The following is a 21840-nucleotide window of genomic DNA, read 5'->3' on the forward strand; positions in this document are numbered from 1 at the left end:
CTATGCGGCTCTATAGTTGTTGCAAGCATGAAAACCATCTGAAGCTTTTAAGCAAGTGAGGATTCGCTGGACCTTCCTAAATGAGCTCATTTGGTCACACGGCATGGCTTTCTCCTGAGGTGGGTTTTAAGTTTGGCATAAAGACAATTATTACAGCAGCCATAGAAAATAACTAAAATGTCACATTGTTCCTCTCCATGACATGGTCCAAGTCTTGTGCCTAGCAGCCATCAAAACAGTATTGCTTTCTGCCTTTGCCTGTTAGTCTCCAGTAAAAACACAACCGTGGATATGTTTCCACATGGGAACCTTTATCTTCTGCCATTTCCAGACTCTGTGGATAATTTAATGGTTGGCATCAGTTACATAAGAAAAAGGAAACTTGAATTTTGTGTGCAAGTAGAAACTTAAACCAAGCAAACTGTTATTTGTATTTTATTTGCTCTATGAAAAAAGTCTAGAATACAAAAATCTTTTTGCTGAATATAAAAATTGTATTTTCTTTCCAGGTATCTGTAGGCATACTGGTTTATTTAAAAATAAAGCCTGCAAAATGCCTTAATTTGTTTTTGCTAAAAAGCACTCTCTAACAAAGATGGGGGGGAAAAGGGCGAACTAGCTCCTCTGTATTTCAAGTTTGCTGCTTTAATTCAATGTTGCATGCAAAGCACCAAACAAAAAAAATCTAAGGTATAAAACAAGTTCGTATGCATGCAAAATCCTTAATAATACAACAGCAAGCTGAAGCACAATGATACTGGCACAGAAAGATTTTAATTTCTAAGAAATTCTTGGATCTATTCAAATTTAGAAAGATCTTTGTGAATTCTTTGCTCACCCTTAGCAATATGCAGTGGCACTTACCTTTTGCTCTTCATTGAAAAAATGGTAAAAAAACACATTTTTTTTACCCACAGTTAATGAAGGTACAAGCCAAATTATTGCTTCCCAGGTGCTTCATCACTGCATCTTTTCCAGTGTTGCATCCGAATGGTTCTTTTTCCTGAATGGCCTAATTTTGGCAGAGGAGGTCAGTGCACTCCCAAATTGCACACGGTCTCACACGGAAACGCAGCTGCTCAACAGCTTTGAAAGCTGGGCTGGGTGGGTATCGAACAGAAATGTGAAGAGCATGAACAGCACAATTACTAGAGAATTATAAAAAAATCTGTATTCAAAGTAAAAAAAAGATTTCAAAATTTTCAACCTTTTTGATCAATTAGAACTTTGGTTTCATTTCAATTTAGGCTTTTATTTTATAGTACAATGCAAAATATGAAACATTGTGAAAAATATAAAAGCTTTTTTCCAGCATAATTTCCACTGTTTTTCCCTCAAAAACATTTTTTAGCAAATATGATCTTATGAAGCACTTTTTCTTCACTAGAACTCTACTCTCTGATAGAAACTGAGTATTGATTTTTTTAAAGTAGAAATTGTACAGTCTTTCTACAATTTGCACCTTTGAAAGTTTTATAGCTATATTTACATCCCCCTATTTTGTACAAAAAAATGCAACTATGGCCTGTACAATAATTCCCAGCTTAAGTGTCCATACATGTTAAACTATCTAACTCTGGTCCAGTCCAGGCTGAATGGGGAAGTTGTACATTTTTTCATGTATTTGTGTACTTATGAGTTCTGAAATAAATAATGGTGGTGATGGCACAGAAAGCACAAGTGAAACGACAAGTGTGCAAAATCATCACTGCTGCAGAGACGTTGAAAAGGGAAAGTCTACTCATTACGTCTCACACAAAAAGAACTGGAAGGCATGAAGAAATGATCAGACAGCAGGTATCAAATGAGAAAAGAAAGGAAGAAGTTCTTCCATGGAAAGAATAATTAAACTAAATTCACTGTGAAAAGCCACTGTGGAGCCATGGAGGATAAACAGGTTAAAAATGGATTAAGTAGATCCATGAAGGATAGGTTTGATCAGTGGCTATTGAACGCTGTGGTCTGAAGGCAACCTCTGGTCGAGAGCACCCTAAACCCCGAGCTGTGGGAAGTTGGAGGATGCGCCAGTGAAAACAGTTTTTCCTCACACTTCCCAAAGCCTTTGGTACCAGCTGCTGTTAGAGGCAGCATATTGGGCTAGAGGGACACATAGTTGCTCAGCAACTCTGAAAAAATCCAGCCAAATCACCTAGCTGTCTATTCTATAAACAACAGTACGCCTATACGCTCCTATATACAGAAGTCTGAGTACACACACCTAACTATTATATATGGGAATCTAGATATACATTCAGCTTAAAACGGCTGGCTTCAGAAGTCTGGAAATTAAATGGTAAGATTCTCACAACAGAGTTTTCTGAAGGATCTTCTTCAAAAAGATACAGTGCTAGATACTTCTTAAATATGTATTCTTATTAATAATCTGTTCAATCTAAACTAGAAAGCATGTTGTGCGACATGACTGAACGAATATTGCTGTAATATTTTCCCCTTGTTTAGAGTAATTTAAATTTGTAAGCTAATGTAAGTTTTTGTATTATATAATGTAGTGTGTGCAATTTTCTTTCTTGTAAAGCACTTTGAAGCTTTCAAAGGGCACTCTAGGTTAATAAATAATATGGTCTCCCTTGCCAGAACTGTAGGGCATTTCTCATAAGTTCTGAATCTCCTTTGCCAGAGTTGCAACATGCTGCATGCCAAATCCTGCACATAAATGTTCTGTATGTGGCAAATGCATATCGGTAAAGACCAGAGGCATGGCATTCCTGGATTTCTTAGGAAGCGCGGGGGAAGGGAAAGAAGTGGGAGGGAATAATGAGGGAGGGCAGGGAAGAAATTTATGTCTGTGCATATGTCTTAAAAAAAAAAAAAGAACGGAACAACCTTCTTCACTTTCAAAGACTAAGGCTAAACTGTTTGCTGCATGCAGAACAAACTCGTGGGTACACAGGGCTGGGTCTTTTGTTTTCCTTCAGTTATGGAAACTGGGCCTCCATTTTTGCGATGGCTTTAGCTCCTTCAAAGCCAGATGTTTGCAGGGGTGAAAACACCTGCAATCCTTGCTTCTCCAGGCGCATGCTAATGTAAACAGAGGGAGTGCAAACTTGGAGAAGCATGGTCAGGACTGCTACTATTTACCGGGCTGTGAAAATGACTCCTCTTCTCTAGGCAAAGTAGCGCATACATTTCATATACCCTAGGCTACAGGGAATGAACCAAGACCAATATTTATAAAGAGCGAACACTTGCCTTTTTGCAGTCTCCCACATGGACAACTAGGTTCCTATTTCTGTAGCTTGGAAGAGGAGGAGTGAAAAGCATTAAGACCCAGAAATTGTCAGTGCTTTTGGCTGCATACCATGTAGGTTACGTTACTGAAGGATATTAGGAGTTTAAAATGACTTTGTTTTTAATTTGCTTGATTTAATCTCTTTATGCATTAACCAGAAACAAATAATTTCAACATTTCCCACTAGTTTAGACTGAACTTTTTCAGTAATTCAAACATTTTAAGCTTTCTGCCCTTCACTAAATTTTAAGTGAATGGTGACAAAAATTCTTAATCAACCAGAGACAACCAACCAGTTTAAAAGGCACTAAAACTACATAAAGCACTGAGATATGCCACCATTTTAAAAACAAAGAAGTTAAAACTGAACTCCACATTCTGCAATACTAAATGACCGTTTTACTACATGCTTTTCTTTGATGTGACAAGAAATGACTGAAAAGGCTTTGCTGTTGCCAGGGTTAGACTGCTCAGAAAAAAACATCCTGTGTGTTACCATTTGTTGCCATGCTTTACAAAGGTAAGGCCTATAGTCTGTATCAGTTTCATGTTGAAGTTTTAAAGAAAAAGAGCTTTCTGCAGAGTTTGTAGATTTCTGCATGATTGTTTGTGTTGTTGCAAACAGGGCTAAGTGATACTCTCTTACAAGCTTTTCAAGAAATTCAGCACATTTCTTCAGATTGATCTCCTGCAAGCTAAAACTCTCCCCTCCATTGCTTCTGTCTATCCAGTAAAAAGCTGATATGCTGTCTACAACCAAAAGGCAGAGAGAGGGGTGAGTGCAAAACATGTTTTCTAAAGAGTAAAGAGTGAGGAGTAGCTGAGTGCTACTATTACAGTTAACAAGAAAAAGCTTTTCTAGGCATTGTTTTATCATTTCTTCTGTGCTCTGCGCCAATCTGTGTTCAAGAATGGTAACTAGACGAAGCATATCAAAATGGTAGTCTGTGTCAATGAACATGACTTCCACTTCCAGTCCTCCTCCTGATTTTGGAAGGATGCAGCGGGCTATGAGGTGATAAAGCATTTCTGTTTTTCCTGTTCCTTCTGGACCATGGAATTCAATGACGTCTCCTGTTCAAAAACAAAGCAGCAAACTGTCAGGCAAGAGCATTTATAGCTCAGACAGAATTATCAATGTTCACTGAACCCATTTTCAAAGGTGCTGCATACGTACAACTCATTCATTTCATTGGGAAGTACAAGCGCTCATTAACTCTGAAAGTTAGGCTTGAGAACTATTTAGAGACCCCACAATGTCCATCTATTAGTTCCAGTTAAACTAGATTATTGCATCTTCATTATAATCACTAACAGAGGACTACTTTCCTGCGTTTAGCTTTGGGAGTCCTGCAGCTTCATAATGCTTTTGCAAATAGAACAAAAATGGAATTCGCCTCCTTTCTTGTCCCTCCTAACACGGCCCCCGAAAGCAGGGATCACGAAACACAAGTTCGGCTGTTTTAATGGTAACCAGTAACAATTGTACTTGTTTTATCGTATTGTTACCACTAACTGGAAAATGCATTTTAAAGCCTTGCACAGCCATAAAAATCGTTTAAATTCTGGTTAGCATCTACCAAGAGAAATTTCAATTTTCAAGAAAGGCCTCTAAAGTTGAAGAAAATCAACTTGTGAACAAAAGTTTAAAAAGATACCAATAGCACCTAAGACATCAACATCAATGCAAAGTTGGCAACTGGATTACAGGACCTCTCTATCGTTATAAGTAGACGAAGGCTGAAGAGGAAGCTGCTACACAAAGGACTGGCTAAGACACCATGTATTTACACTATAGACACAAAAATAAGAAATAAAGAAGGAGGAGAGAAGGAAAAAAAAAAGACATGTTGGAGGTACAAATCATGGCGACATAGCTATTTTTGTAGCATGGAATGGCCTTTAGCATTTCATGTCTGCTATGTGCTTGTTCAGTATCTGTGCACACACAAGACACCAGCAGGAGTCTGTGACAAGTAAAGAGAACGTCAGTATATTTATTTAGCACTTAATTCTATAGTGATCGTAATATGAAGTCGCTTCTTTTGACAAGGGGAAACCACAGACTCCTTTAACTCCAAGCAACCATTCTACTGTCTGAAGCAGAGGTTCTCTTTTCATAAATGGACTCAGCCTAACTGCTTGATTGTTACGTGCTGATAAAATGTTTCACATAAATTTAAAACATTAATAAAAAAGCATAACCCATTTCTAGGGAACTGGTTATTTTGGCAGATATGAATGTAAGATAATCTGAAGTCTTCTCCAAAGGCTTCCTATGTCTTATATCAGAGCAAGACTTTAAAAAAAAGTTATTTACTCATTGCTTTTTATAAATTTCTAATTTAGGAAACTGGATTACATTTAAGACATTTTGGATTTTACGCAAAAGGGTAAAGGCATATGCAGCAAGGTGGACACTTCAATTCTCTCTAGCTGAAGGAGAATCACACAACTGTAATTGCAGGAAGCTGACAGAATTCCATGACCTTGGCAAGTGTAAATGGCACAACAGCTTTCCACAGGAGCGATGCAAGAACAGAGAATTAATTGCAATTTTACTTAAACAAGTTTGTGCCTGCCTGAGTTAACAGGGTTTTTCAAGTCATTACCCAACTTCCAGAGGATGTTGTTTGTTCATAGGTGCACACAACGTCAAGCAGCAGCTTGAGATGAGAGGTAAAGAGGAAAAGACTATGTTCTTTCTTCACACATCACAAGCAATTTACACCCGATGTAATAATTCTATCCATTTCAGTGGCGCGCAGACCACTCTCCGTAATGAAGTTCATCAGTTCTCCAAAATGGCAATCCCATTTTCCTGAACATTCGATACTTCAAAATTTATATATATTAAAAAAAACCCACCACCTCATTGCCTCCCAAACCCTTACTTATCTGTGCCGAATGGCCCTCCCCCACTTTTGAGATGAAAGATGACTCCTCACGTTACATAGGTCTTCACCTTCTCCTCGTGCTCAGAGGTGGCAATATCCAACTCTGCCACTTGCAGCCAGCTGCTGCTCTGCTGTGTCACATACACAGTGCTGGTGATATAACAGAGCCCTGTTAGGATATGGCACCAGCTTGGAGAAGTCCTTTGAAATATGCTGGTAGGTCATTCCCTCCCTCCTACTGCAAAGTCTATTGAGAAATTTAAAACAATTGTGTAGGGCCCTTCTTATGAAAGAACAAAATATATGTTCTGTCTGCCACTGGCTTCTGCACACGACTTTTCCACCCTGACTGGCATTTTCGCATCCAGATCAATGACTTGATTGGGCAAATACACAACACGGATTGCTACAACTACCTTTATAGCAGAATATGACTTGTTAAAAAATAACCTAGCAACTCTATATGCCCATTCACAAGCAGCAGTGGGCAGATCTGAGTCAGTGTTCAGTAGTGATTTTAAAAAAAAAGTATTCTGTGAAGTGCACGCTTGACTTCATCAATTTAAAAGATGTTTTATCAGGAAGTCTGTGTGTTACCTCCTACAAAACTTTACATAAGGGAGCTGTAACTCACAGGACACTGGAAGAGCTTTTATTGCCAGAATTAGCATAAACTCATTTAAGTAAAAATGATAAGTTGAATGAAAAAAAATCATTCTAAAAGAGTTTTTGTGGTGGTGGTTTATAAATATTAACAGCAAGACAGCTAAGTACCTTTCAAAGTCTGTTCAATACAGTTGATGGAGATACACATCCGGGCTGTGGTGTGACTAAAACTCTTACGTTATGCTGATACTCTGAAGAGAATAACAGTTTGGACAGTAAAAAAACCTCAAGGGAGCAGGGGATTTCTGTGCCTTCATGATTACCAAAGAGGCTGCCCACAAGAAGAACTGGTGCAAAACAGAAGCCATTTATAGCAACATCTATAAATGTAAGGTTTCATTTAATTAGGAACTGGGCTGTTACACCAAGATAAAGAAATTCCTCCTTCTGGATCAGAGCAGACAAATCATGACACAGCAGAGGAAGAAGTGTGGCTAACAATGTTGTCAAAAAGCCTCTGACACTCTGTCAAGTGGCCACGGAAGAAACTAAGCGATCAGTACTAGCATCATCCTACGAATATATTTTCATCTGTAAATGTCAAAATAATTTAAAAGGAGAATAAGTAAAGAGATACTGTCACAGGATGGAAACAGTTTGGGAGTCAGGATAGGAATGGTCGTTTTAACATGGAAGAAAGTTAAATGGGAATTTTCCACTATGATTTGGTGTTGCCTGACAGGAATAATACCAATAGGCAAATGTTGCATTAGCTTGGCAAAACGTGTAGAAGACAAACTAACTAGGTTAATACAGACTTCAGACTGTGATGACTTGCCAGAACGAGATGGCAGAGCAGAACAATTTCAGATGAAATTCAGTACTGGCAAATTCAAGAAGTACATTTTAAGGAGTGACTTTGTCTATGGCAACACACTACTTGGCTCATAGCAGCTTCAGCTGCACACAAAACTGAGCTCGCCCACTGGGAGCAGACTAAAGAGAACAATAGGATAAACTACATAATGCTGCATAAACTTCAATATTAATAAATATATTTTCAGCTGAAACACTGTGCTCAGTCCTGGTCATAAATTCAGTGTCATCTTTGAAATAGCGGAGTCTAAGTTTTGTTGGTAATCATTACACTAGCAAATGTTAGTAAAATTACTTCCTGACATTGCAGTTATAAACAGGCTTTTAGAATACTTGGCAATAGCTTTGTGGGTGTCACCCCATCAGATACCTTGAAGTTACTGGGCTAGTAATTTACAATACTGTGCAGAAGCTGTAACATTTCTGTCATTCAGTAATATTTCTGCCATTTATAAGTGGGGTAGAAGGGCAAAATGTTTATTCCAAATTAATTTGGGGTGTCATACTACAGCTGAACATCAGGAGCTTAATACCGACACCCACACCTTCTTACCAGTGGCATAAGGAGAAATATGACTGGCAATAGTGGAAGATTATTAAAAGCTCATGTCACTTTTGCTCTGTTCCAGAAGAGCTTAAATGGTATGTATTTAATATGCTTATGTGTTCTTAAACATACAATTCCATCATAATTAGAAGCAATGCCTGGAATATCACAGCAGCACCTATATTAGCTGCTCCTATTTTATAGTACTCTGACATACATATTATGATGTAACCTTTGTATAGTTTATTGAAACATATATATATGTTGCTTTGTTTGAAATACCATCAGGAAGAAGAATAATTTAAGTTTTTGCATTGTTTTAATCATATACCATTTTACATTAAGAGCTGTTTATTATGGACTTCATGGACAATGCATTACAACATTCCAGAGTGACTTACTAAAAACCAAGTTTATGGCAAATGGAAAGGCAGATCTGCAACAGGGATTTAAGACTGAATAACAAGAAAAAAAAAATCAAAATAACACGTGGACTCACATAAATAGATGCAATGTTTATGGCCAAAAATTATTTTGTGGTATTAAAAGACAAGGCAAAAATTTAAGAAAAGGTGAAGTCCCTTTGTGCATATAAAGTTAAAAATGGGTGCAAGTATCTTATGCAGCTCCATTAGTGTCAGCCAAAAAGCATGACCAATACAAATAATGACTGATGCCATTTGTTAAAAGCAAAAGAAAAACTGAAGTGCTCTTAAAGCTCAATAATAATGTTGGCATAGTGAGGAATGAGCATTGAATTTACAAGGTTTCCAGCCATCTGAGAACTGAAGTTCTGGAACCTCAATTCTGGAACCTCTGTCACTGGACAGAAACAAACAATCTAGGTAGCTTTAAGATCGAAGCTGGTAACTTTATGAATGGAATTATGTAACACCATTGACTGTGACAGCAAGGGCAATTCTTGACCATTAGGAAGGCTTCATACAGTCTGTCCTAGGAGGATGTGCCCAGTTCAGTTCAGTTGTTTGTTTTTTGCGTGTAAAGCTCGAAAAAACAGCCTGAAAGATCAACATTTTTGTTATTTTATTTTTTCAAGAGAAAAATATCTTGTCTTTAAAAAAAAAATTGTTGAGACCTCAGGAACTTTTTTTACAGCATATCCCAATTTCACTGCTGGTTCTTAATTTTTGTGGGGTAACGAAACAGTTCTGAACTGAGAGAACTTAATAACCTTCTCTGCTCTGTTCACCCTGTCTTACCAATATTTCTCTGCCCTTTATCTTTGTTACATCATATTTAAATATCTGGGGGCAGGCAAAAAGCCCTAATGTATTCCCAAGTGCTGCAAAATACACATGAATGGTCTCACAATGACTACATTTTTAGACTAAGCATCATCTCTCACCCAATTATCTTGACTCTTTTCATTGGCTTTTCTGCTATTTCTTCTGGTCCTTCTATAATTTGTGGGAATTCAAACTGCAGACAAGTATGTTGATAACCACTACAGCCACATACTTTTCATATAAAATCCATTCATATATATATTCAACAACTGTGGTATATCACGACACGATCCTTTAAGTTTGCCATTCATGCATCTTTTTTACTATGTATTTCTAGGTTGTGCACACATGCACAGTAGTCTCTTCCGTTGTGAAATCTGTGGAATTTCAAATAATCTGAAAAAACAGTCTGACTTCTTGAATAATCAAGAAAATACTAAGTGAGTTAATTCCTGTCTAAGCTCAGTAATTTCTTTCATTAAAACATCCAGTCTTGATCTAAAAACTTCCAGCAATAGAGAACCTACCTTAAACCTACCTTAAGCTTATTGCACCAGTGTCAAACACAGGTACCCGGTTCCTCTACTTTCACTTAAAATTCTTATTTATTTGCTTAAGGAATAAGACATTTTGATCATAACATCCTCCATGAACTCATTCAGCTGATTAATATCTATGTTCATTAGAGAATCATTTCCAAAGTTTCATCATCTAAGTATAATCTGCATTTCTGCGGCCAGGATGTAAGGCTTGATGACTTGGCTTTATTTAAAAATACCGTTTGCTCATGCCCATTTTACTAACTGATCCAGACCATTCCATACCACTGAGCTCTTTGATATTTACTGAACCTCAAGTTCTCTGCAAATTTTTACAGTGATGATTTTGTAGGGTTTTTAGACAACTGATAAAAAGGTTACATGAGAGAATCGGAATGAATTTCTGTAAAACACTACTAGAAACATACCAACGTGCTTGGTATTTCCTCATCTACAATAGTTTTTTGCACATGTGAATTAGATATTTTAAATCCATTTAATAATGTTTACATGGTGACTCTGTATTATTCCATTTTATCTAGTTTGCCTAAGATGTAAGTGAATTACATCAACACTCAAAATTCTGAATCCAGGGCAAAAAAAGATCTATTTGTATTCTCAGAGCAATATGACAGAGATAAGCATACTTTTACACTGACATTTTTCCATAAATAAGATAAAGATACATTTTTACCATGAACAGGAAATCCTTCCTCAGCAAACAGATAAGGTTCAAGATTTTTCAGAGAACTTCTGCCCTCAAGTCGTGCAAGTAGCTTTTAAAGAAAAGAAAGAACAGACATACTGTTACCTAAAAACAGTGGAGCTTGGGAATCAAAATGAAAAGATACACTAAGAACCAGAGAACTGGAGGTTTTCAGTGACAGCCCTATCAAAAGATTGGTTTGATATTAAAATGCTTTCATAAACACATACACAAACCCATAGTCTGGAGTATATGAACAGAAGTTTCTATCCTTACAAGCAATTAACATACAGATTCTATGGCAACAATAAGCTGATATACCTTAGGAAAAATAAAGCTAAAAAAAGAAAAGGGGGAAAAAAAAAGATGTACAGGTAGACTAGCAAGAGGGAATGCCTCTGATATACAGCAGTGCTGCTATTTTACAGAACAAAGGGAAAGAAGAACGTTTGTAATAGCCATCACTGCCACAACCCACTACTGGACTACCAATCCTATTATATCATAGTTACTTGTTCAAATATAGCATGGATTAATAATAGTTAACATACGGTGGCTCTTTAAACCTTTTTAAAGCAAGTTCATATACGTAAAGCGAGTTACCATTTGTAAAGCATGTTATTCCAAAACCCATCGTAAAGCAGATGCATTTTAAAACAGGTTACTCTAAAGTTCTTGGACCATTTTTTAAACTGACAGGTATTTGCATAACAAGTAGACAGGTATTCATTCACACAGCCTGTGTTATTTGTAGTTCTGCCATAAATTCATAATCTAAGAATGAACACCTTACCCAGTGCTAGAGATGTTACTCCACACATACATTAAAACACAGGGGAAAGGACACTGTTGGGATGCTGAAGGCCCTGCCATAACGTGTATCCTGATGCCAAATATTCCAATCTACAAGGCACCAAGCTGTCATTTAAAGATTTAAGCAAAACAAAAAATCCCATTCAGCTTTCTCCCACCCTCCTTATGGCCTGTCATCAAATGAGCAGTGAGCACAAAACTCTAAATGTACACTGCATTATCTCGCTTTCCTCCCTGCCATATTGATGAGCGACATTCGCTCTGAATTCTTAAAAGTTGTTTGAACAGTTGTGTTTGCCTTTAATAGTGGAATAAAACTCCATTAAATGACCCTGAATTTACTTCAGGTGGTCATGATGTGAATCTAAGTGTGACATTTTCATTGACATTTTAACATTTCCTTCCATTAACAAAACGTCAATGTGTTTGCCTGTTCAGACACATTCAAGAGTTTTCCGACATGTCCACTGAACGATTATCGAAACACTTGAGTTGACCTTGCTCTAGATCTGTGGAGCCTCCTGTTATGCATTTGTGCAATGTACAAAACACCCAGCAAACTCTTATTTTGGGAAAAAGTAGGGTTCTGTGACCTGGACAAAGCCAAAAAAACAGGCGTATGTAGCCTGCACCAACCGAGGGGTCTGCCAAGGGTAGCACCTGTGCACAGGGTGCACCACCGCGAAAACCCAGCGCCACGGCGGAGGAGAGGCTCCCCCTGCGGTCTGCGCCCGCCGGGCAGAAGGGCCGGAAATCTCTCACTCGCTCGTCAGGCCATGGAAGTTGAGAGGAACAGGAAAACCACCACGGGCTGCTGGTTTCTGATGCCCTTCATTCCTTAGTGATAGGAAGCACCGCTCAGAGATCACGGCAGCTCGGCTGGAGGCACCGCTGGGGCGGGGGGCCGCCAGCTCTGCAGGGCAGGCTGGAAACGCCAGGTGCCAAGACACGGTCTGGGCACATTTGTGCAGGCCAGCCACCGACGCCTTGCAGCTTCCTGCTCCCAAATCTATTTTACATTAGCAAACACATTCTCTATGCAGCTTGTTTTATGGAGACTAGGGAGTCCTTGCCTCCTAGATTATAACCCTTCCAGCTTACTGCTGGACCTTTGGGTTGGTGGATTGATCATTTTAGTTTAAATACAATCTGTGGTTACTTAAAAGACAAGTTTATGCATTCATTGTAAATAACTACAGGTGCTTACTTTGAGCAGTTCTCATGCAGGCAATTTATGGTAATTTGCTGATGTTAGCGCACCTGTGTTTTTATCAAACTTGTATTTACTTCCGAGTTCTGAAACAGAGTCTCCAAAGGCACTTGCCTCATTAGTGCCACGCTGTGCGCAACGGGGTTTCCTGGCAGAAACAACTCACAGTTTTGCTTCAAATCCAACAAAGGTTTCTTGACACTACAACAAAGGAGACTGAAGCAAAGCTGCACCTAGGTAGGATGTAAGTCAGGAATCCTTCAGCTCAGTAGACATTAAAGATAGTGACAACATGCATTTTTCAAACAAGCAAAGGCTATCTAGTATCTTGGCTCCGCTCCAGGGAAACCATTTCCATTTTACCTTTTTATGTTTTCTCCTATAAAAGGGGGGAGGAGAAATCTGTGGCAATTAAAGGGGTAATCTCAGTGGTGGAAATCAGATGCTGCACACTTCGGTGTGGACAGCTCACAGGACACAAACAGCACTGCTGAAGGAAGCCTTTGAATGGGAAGAACTTGGAAAAATACAGTTTCAAATCACGTATTAGAAACTTTTGATTCTGTAATTTAACTGCAGGTGCTCATTTCTTCCTTCATAATGCTTTTTCTATATAAAATATTACCTTTTAGTAACCTTCTCAGTGGTAGGTCTTCACTCCTACTATGTGTTCTTGAAAAGTCTAATTACATTAGCAAGAAACTTCTTCACATATGTAGACAGTTACATGTAGAAAGTAAGATATACAGCCTAAGCTGGGCAATAACTGGATTAAATTTCATTAATGACGAGGCTGACAACATTCAAAAATATTTCAACAATGTCTTTTATAACTTATTTCCATCTTTTTAATAAAGAATTATGCATATGGGCAGTCCCATTGACTAATGTATTACGCTTATCCTATACCGCTTTCAACAGCTATGCAAAAGTGTAGGCATACATGTAGGTCTTGTCAGAAATGAGATACTATTCATTAAAATGTTAAAGAAATTCAAATTAAATACTCAAACTATGTGAGAGGCTGTGAGCTAACCTACAGGATATTTACAAACATAAACATATCTCAAGTATGGGACAAAACTTAATTTTCAAGCACTATAACCACTCTAACTGAGCTTCTGTAAACTTTGGGCACAAAGACATATGCTAGTAATTTATCATTTATTTTACTGTGACATACCAAAGGTGTGAAAAGTTCTGATTTGTCACGTTAATTATGCTAAAGAACAAAGGTACACGACTGCGGTCTCAGTACAACCCTCACTAAAACCAGATTTTACACGAGGCCATTTGAGGAAATAACATCTCAACCTTCTGTTTCGAGGGCTTTCACGATGTGCTGTGCTATATATTAATACGTTACTGATTCTTTCTTATGCCATCCTTGATCAGTTCTTCCCTCGTTCGGGTTTGGTGGCTTGTCCCATCACGGGCAGGTGCAGACAAACACACCTACCCACTTGAAGGCGTAGCCAAATTCGTGCCCTTAAGTTGCATGTGTGCTTGCCGATACTGGACACATTATTAATATTACTTTAAGTGCCAGAAGGGCTTAAGAAGGCGGAACTTTAACAAGAAATAAGTACTGATTTATCAGGCATTTTTCTATGCTTCTGCATACACTACTCAGCATATTCTTATACAGCAACACACAAACCTGCAAGTGATTAGTTTCCTGATTACAAGCAGAAGTAACAAGCAGGTAAACCATGGGGGGGGGGGGGGTGTCCCTCAAATCCCTTTCCTCTAAAGGGGAACAGGCAATTTTAAGTTTTGTACTATTTATTTAGACCAAACCTTCCGTATTCAACATCTCTTCTTCCTTATACCTTCTGCTTCAACATTTGGGTGAGGAAAACACGTACAAAGGTAACACTGCGACACCCCAGGAGCTCCCCTTGAACCGCCCGTCACCCCCCAAGCGCCCCAGGCAGCGCTGCCCACCAGGGCCGGGGCAGCGGCCCGCCTGAAGCCGGCTCCAAGTCGGCGACGCACTTGAAAACCACCGAAACGAAGCGTTTAAACGGCAGCCGGGGAGCCCCCTCAGAGCCACCCCCCCCCCCGCGGCCCCTCAGGCGGCGCCTCCCGGCCGCAGCGCCGCGGGCGGCCCTGCCCGGCGGGGCCCCTCCCCTCCCCCCGCGCGTGAAGCGGCCGCGGCAGGCGGCGTGGGGGAGGGGCGGCGCGGGGGCGGGAAGGGCGCGGCGCCGGGTCCCGCGTCCCTCACAGCGGCCCCGCGGGGGCGCCCCGCCCCCAGCGCAGGGCAGGGCCGCCAGCGGGGATGCCCGGGCCGGCCCGCCCGGGGGGCGGCTCAGGGGGAAAGAGGGAGGAAGGAAGGGCGGCGCTGTGGGCTGCACCGCCCGAAAAGGGGGGTGAGAGGCCGCCGGCGCGGCGGGAGAGGCCGCCACCACGCTTCCCTCCATCCCCGGCCGGGGGGGGGGGGGGGTCACTGGGGTGGGGGGGGGAAGGGCAGCGCCTCACCTGAGTGCCCGACTCCGCCCTCCGGAACGCGTCACCCATCGCGCGGGCTGGGGGAGGGGGAGCCGCCGCTCCCCCTCGAGGCCGGCGGCAGCAGCAGCAGTCGCCGCGCACGCGCGCTACCGCGGCGGCCCCCCCCCCCCCGCGGCGCATGCGCGTTGAAGCACGCAGCCCGTGCGGCGGCTGCCGCGCGTGCGTGGTTCGGCCCGGGGGAAGAGCGGGGGGGCGCTCCTTTGCTACGTGCTGCCGGGTCGCGGGTTCGAGACCCGTCTCGGGGCCACGTCACACCTGCCCGCGCCGTGCCGACATGCTGCTTGGGGTTCCCTGGGGACTAGTCGCCGCAGGGGGCAGAGGCTATTTTCAGAGTGCTGGTCGTCTGATGGGCCGGTGCTTTGGCACTGCTGGAGCGTGGCGGGCTCCTTGGTGCAGTGGTGGTGGCTGGCTGCACGGCGGCCTGCTCGGCCCCCCTTGAGCCCCTGCGGGTGCCGGGTCCCTCTGGGCGGCGTGGGGGCCTGGTATTTCGGGGCTGTGGACATCACTGCCACGAGTCTCCCGGGAGAAAGCTGCCTCCCTGGGGCGTGCAGACGAAGCGGGAGGAAACCAGGCCGCCATCTTAAGGAAGCGGCCATCTGGGGCCGAGGTGACTCAAAGGAGATTCATCCGTGTGGCCGCGATTAAGCTGCGATGCCTGTGAAATTATCTCTTGCCCCAGTCTGCTGTCACTTAGGGTTTAGATTAAAAGGGGTCTGGCACGTTTTACGTAGTTGTACATGAATGAAGTGGGCTAATGCGGTCGCTCGGTGAGGTGCTGTGGTGTGTGGTTTTGCGGAGGTGAGGAGCGGGGTAACGCATCTCTTCGGGAACGCGGCGTTTCAGCCCGTCCTTGGCGGCTGCGCGACCCGGCAGTGAGAGGGACGAGCAGGGGCAGACGCAGAGATGTTTTTAGCGAGGTTATCAGCGGTACTGCACGTCCTTACAGTTAGGAGCAGGCGATGGTGAGGGAGTTCTTTCTTCAAAAAAATTGTTTGTCTGTTTAAAAAGAGTTTCAGCCATCTTGATGCCTGAATACACAAGGAATCAACCTCAAATGAAAGGCGATGGCTTTGTTTACTCTTTCCACTCTTTTTTCAACCCAAACTATGCAGCCCTCTCTCCTTCACAGCACCCTGTTGCTGCCACCTGACTCTACCTTAACGTTTTAGACTGATGCCCACAGTAGTACAACAGCGAGATGTAACCTAACTTGTAGCAATACTTCTAGTGTCAGTTCCTAACATCATTGGTTATTAAAGCACGGAAAGGAGATGGTCTCTTGTTGGCATCTGTAGCAGCCTTTTGTATTTTCTGTATATTTACATCTACGCAAAATTATCAAGAGTACAGAAGGATAGTTTGCTAGGAAGAAAGAACTGGATGTCTGGGAGAGGACTTACATCACACAATGCAACTTCAGTAATACTAGTTTAATTTTACTGAAGGAGGCCTCTGCCTCAAATTTTGGGAAAAAACGACATAAGGGATAGAACTTCAAGAGTTGTGTGCCTGACTGTAGCTACAGTACCTTAGAGGTCTGGACCACGTTCCCTGGGAGAGTTCAAAAGACTTGTTAATTAGAAGTGATTGGCCCTGAAGTTGACTGATGATTGAACCTAACGCAACAGTAGAGTGGACTCACTGCCACTTATGACAAAGACACTACTCATTGCATCCACCGCGTGATTTTTTTTTCATAATTATAGGTTCTTTGTTGTTGTTCCCTAATTAAAGCCATTGCCCTAATTCCAAAAAGTGACTGCTATTTGAATTCAGAGACATTAAATATACAGTACGCATAAAGGCCAGCTGACTGAAACCTACTCCTACCTCGTCATTACTTACCACTGACTGTATCCCAACAGGGAACTCTTATTCGACTGCATGGATGAACACAGCAGCAGTTTGATATTACAGTCTAATGCAAGATGAAGTGTCACAGTTCAGTGGAGATCAAGCCATGAAGATTTGAGAAAAAGAGGGTAAAAACATTAAATATACCAGTATTTACACCAGTACACCAGCAGTAAAAACATGGATATTTAATTGCTTGATATATTTAGTATGTAACAGAATTTAGTCTGTAACAGCCAAAATATACTGGTCACTTTGACAGGCAGATTGCCTTAACCATCTTTCATGTTTAACCTTTGCATTCATTTGCGTAATACAGTGTGGCTGGTATTGTGAAGTTAGAAAATTGACACTTACTTTGACAGCACTCTGCTTGATAAGGAGTCACATTTGTGGGTTTTTTTTTTCCCCATTCATTTGTTAATACTGTTATTTCTCTTTGCTTACAGATGAAAAGCTACATTTTGGCTGTTTGACTCTAACGCCAAACCAGTCATTACGTAGATCTCCAGCTGTCAACCTGCACCCCTGCTCTCTGAACTTCAGCAGTGAGCATCGCTGGCATCTTACCAAATCCAACGTTGTAAGGTTTTCTCAAAACTGTCCATGTATTTTTCACCCTTTTTTTTTTTTGGGGGGGGGGGGGGAGGGTGTCAATCTACCTGTAGAGTACATCTCTGCCATTCACCTTTAAACTTTAGAGAAAAATGTTAGCATAGGTAAGCAGAAAAACTTTTTCCCATTGGCTTCAGCTGAGCAAGGATTTCACTTTTTCTTTTTTTAGTTCTGTGTGCACTCTTCCATGTTTCTCGGCAGCATTCCTGAGTGATAGTGTGCACTAGGAGAACAGGATCATACCCCCTCCTTACTGTTTTTTGTCTGAAGAGCAGAATCGTCCTTAATGCGGTATAGCTATAAGTAGATCATAGTATCCAGGGACTCTACGCCCCAGCAGTCCTGTTTCTAGAGGCAGAAAACTCATCTTCCTTTGTTTGGCATGTGGGGAGCCTGAGGGTGCCCCTTGAGCCACAGGCACTGTTTATGTAGCAATTCAGCAGCAAGAGCAATGTCTTTTCTAATAGTTGGAAGATCAGACTCTAGGGGTATGCATCTCTATAAAGTGTGTATTGTGGAGAAAATTCCTCTTTCCTAATGTAGATTTTGATCATCTTCCACACTGATATACTGTGTTTTCCACTGCACGTAAATATTTAAGACATTCATCATAGAGAGAGAAAATGACAGTTTGTCAGTGCGAGAGAGGAAGGTGTTTAAAGTTGAATTGCAGCCCTGAGCAAAGTGAGTTTTTTGGTATTTGCTCATTCATATGTTCATCATTGCTAGTTTCGCCTAACAGAAGGAAACTGGGTTGGGTTGGGGTGAAGGAAGGACTGGCACAGATGCCCCAGGGCTGTAGAGAACTGAGTCTACTGGTTATATAAATATTTATTTATTTATTTTAAGAAGCAAAGGCTTAACTTTAAATTGCCACTGGTCTACAATACAGAGACAAGCTGAAGAATTAAAACCCTATCCTTGAACAAGGCCTGAGGTAAGAGCTTAAACAAAAGAGAAAAGTCTGACGAAAACCAATGTGGTGACAAGAAATTTAGACTGTGTCAGGGTGTTTGTAAGAGGTTATACATCAATGCTCTTTAATTAGGTAATAGCTGAATTAGAAACTGGAATTTAAATAAGTTTCCTGCTTTAAGCATTTTTTCAGCCACAGAGATTTTGTTCCAATATGAGTTTCATCCTTTTGGTGTATTCTCACTTAATGTTCTCTTGCAAGATTTGTGTGGGTGACATTCCAGCACAAACTAGTTCCAAACAGATCTTCGAAGCTGAAAACAGTTTGCCTCTGTTCATATAGCTGAATTAAACTCTTTCAATAAAGTCAGCTGTTGTTTTTGTAATTAACCTCTGGGCTTTTAAATAACTGTACTCCAAATGTGACAATTTGAACATCCAAAAATTCATTTAAAAGAAGAATCACTCCAAGGCACAAAATAGAAAGGTTTCATTTTTTTTCAGTGTCTTATCTACTCCTTTGTGTAATGGTGTTCAAAAACCAAAAGATTTACCAGCTGAAGGCCATCTCAAAGTAAAGTACAAGTATATCTTGGCAGGGATTAATAGTAATTATATTTATTAAAGAAATTAAGACTTAAGGTAGATTTTGAATCTGCATCTGTCAAAGCAAATGATGAACTACCTTTCACATTATTTGCAACCTCTCTGTTGTGTGACTCCTTCAGTTTCATGTGGTTGATTTCTGCCCCACTGTTCCAAGTTTCTCTTGATAACTGAAGTGATCTGTCACTGGGTTTTATTAGATTTTTTTAGAGCAGATGGCCGATTCTTTTTACCTGGAGAGCTGCCACTTTCTTTAGATGGATCTCAGTTTTACAGTAGTGTAATTTATCTGTTTACTTGACAAATAACTAGCTTAAATTACAAGGGTGTTATAATTCCACTGACCTCAGAGATGGTAATAGATTTGCTGTATAACCTGGAAAAAATGGAAAGAAAAGAGTTTGCTCCATTGGACTGCTTGCCATGAAAAAAAAAGCCCAGGTCAGTACCAAGTTCTGGCATCTGTGATAAATTCTCATAGCTGGTTGCTGGATATTCTGCTTTACATGGCAGGTTGCAGAGTAACATCATGGTCTGTGTACCTGTTCACATATATTCATGACCAGATTCTGTATTTCTGAAGGTTGCCTTTTATCAGCTTGTATTCCTGAGTTTGAGTTACTCTCTGTGTGTACCAGATTGTTTTTCTTCTGCTGCTTCTTTGGTCCTGTTTGAATAATTTTGCACTACCTCACCGTGAAACTGCCGGATACTCTTTGCTCAGCAGTTAATCAGCATAGATCAAGATTGTTTCTTTGTTGGTGACCAGGTGAGTGACACTTTCTTGATGCTGTAAAAGTTGTCTTTATTTCAGGTGTAATCTGGGACACAATTTAAAGTTAGCAAAAATAAGTGAACAAAAAGTTTACAAAGAAGAGCAAGCAACTTACAAAGACAGCTTCGCAGCCAGTGATGACTATAGGTAAAGTTTCATTTTGAGTACTGTAGCTCTGACCTACAACCCATTGAAGAGAGGTCTTGTATCTGGTCTTGTGAATCTCCATCTCTGCTCATGCGCCAGTGATGTGAATAATGCAAATGTTGCCCTGGTTGGAGCTGCTCATGATGGTGTGCTCTGGCTTCTGCGGGCTGTTCAGTGAAGTATGAATGATCTTTCTAAATTCCTCTCCTGCGAGTTCCCCTTTATTTGAATGCTGATGCCTCTTGCAAAACTTAGTTTTTCTGAACATGCCAAAGAAGCCATACAGGCAGCATGGCCTTGCTGAAAAATTGACACAAATTCCAGGCCTGTCAATAGGAATGAATCGTTAGGCTAATTAACTAAGTATGGCACACTGGGCAGGCTGATAAAAGATGCATCTAGGTAGTTTATGGTGAGTCTAAGTTGACTGGTATTCCTCAGCAAAAGCAAAATGGAATTTTCCCCTGTTGTACAGAGAAATAATGGTAGAGTTGAAATGATCATTTGTAATCATGAGATACAACCCCATAAGAGTAACTGAGTAATCTAGGCCATTTCCATTAAAAAAAATTGACTAGGGAATCCCCATTTTACACTTTTTACACAAATTTAGCATTAAAGTTTCTGTTTTCTGTAATCCCCACAGGCCTCCTGTCAGTGTGAAATATACATCTATTTCTTTTCTTTTTGATCTTAACACTTGTAAGTAATAAATAATTGATTGCCACAGGAATTCTGGGAATATATTCAGCCTTAAATTGAGCACTAAACTATTTGCAAATGTACTTAGGCACCAGTCCAAAAGATAGATCAAAAGAATGTCAATTGCATATTGGGAAGTGAAGTGTCATATGTTAGAATTAGGAAGCATAAAATACAAGTAGAGAGATAACAGCTGTCAGATCTGCTACTAGTAGTAATAGAAAAAGGAATGTTCTTATGGAGGGCTATAAACCTTTGTTCAAGCAAGACCACAGTTTCACCTTAGTAATGACACACTCCAGACCATATTCAGTAAATGCCTCATTTGTTCACTGTTGTCTTGAAACAGGCTTGACAGTGAACTAACCCAAGAGATATCTGCAACTTAGTCTGAATGGTCCGTGTACTGAATCTATCCAATTAGAAAGAATTGGGGTATTGCTGCAAGTGACTGGCCATCTTTGGTATTGATGGCAGGTTTATTATGACAGTCTTGATTTCAGCATTGTTACAAACATAAGCTAGGCCAGTAAAGCTATAATCTGTGCAGCTAGATTGTTTCCAGGGCCCAAGCTAACTTGAATGTACTTATGCTGAGTATATATACTGTGCCTGCAAAAGAGACGTATCCCAGTATCTGGATATCTGTGGGACAAATTTAGATGTGTGCATGTTATCCTTGCCACTGCATTTAAAGCTGAAGTACCCTCTTTGTGGTGCACATCCTCATGGAATCCATTTCCAAACGTGTGAATAACAAGAAGGTAATGGCAAGGAATGGCAAGGAATGGTGAACATGGATTTACTAATGGCAAATCGTGCTTTTGACCAACCTGGTTGCTTTTTGTGGTGAAATGACTGACTACTATGGTGAGGGGAAAGTGATGAATGTAATATATCTTGTCTTTAGTAAGGTTTTTCATACCACACCATTCTATTTGGAAGCTGAGGAAGTATGGGTTAGATGAACAAACTGTTAGATGGGTTGAAAATTGGCTGGACCATCAGGTTTGAAGAACAGCAA

General features: G+C 40.8%; 1 protein-coding gene and 1 long non-coding RNA gene across 2 annotated transcripts; one reads left to right on the plus strand and one right to left on the minus strand.

Annotated features, from left to right (window-relative positions):
• Window positions 1–1226: 1226 nt before the first annotated feature.
• XRCC2 (X-ray repair cross complementing 2) lies at window positions 1227–15330 on the minus strand. Its single transcript, XM_064505739.1, has 3 exons — window positions 15173–15330; window positions 10657–10738; window positions 1227–4324 (listed from the first exon to the last, which is right to left on the minus strand). Exons 1-3 carry the CDS (start codon window positions 15320–15322, stop codon window positions 3609–3611), a joined length of 948 nt encoding a protein of 315 aa, XP_064361809.1. The 5' UTR covers window positions 15323–15330; the 3' UTR covers window positions 1227–3608.
• On the plus strand, window positions 15009–17669 carry LOC135327420 (uncharacterized). Its single transcript, XR_010387532.1, has 3 exons — window positions 15009–15063; window positions 17068–17184; window positions 17506–17669. It is a non-coding gene; the product is annotated as an uncharacterized LOC135327420 (long non-coding RNA).
• The last annotated feature ends 4171 nt before the right edge of the window (window positions 17670–21840 follow it).

Source organism: Dromaius novaehollandiae, chromosome 2 (genome assembly GCF_036370855.1).
Source record: "Dromaius novaehollandiae isolate bDroNov1 chromosome 2, bDroNov1.hap1, whole genome shotgun sequence".
NCBI lineage: Eukaryota > Metazoa > Chordata > Aves > Casuariiformes > Dromaiidae > Dromaius > Dromaius novaehollandiae.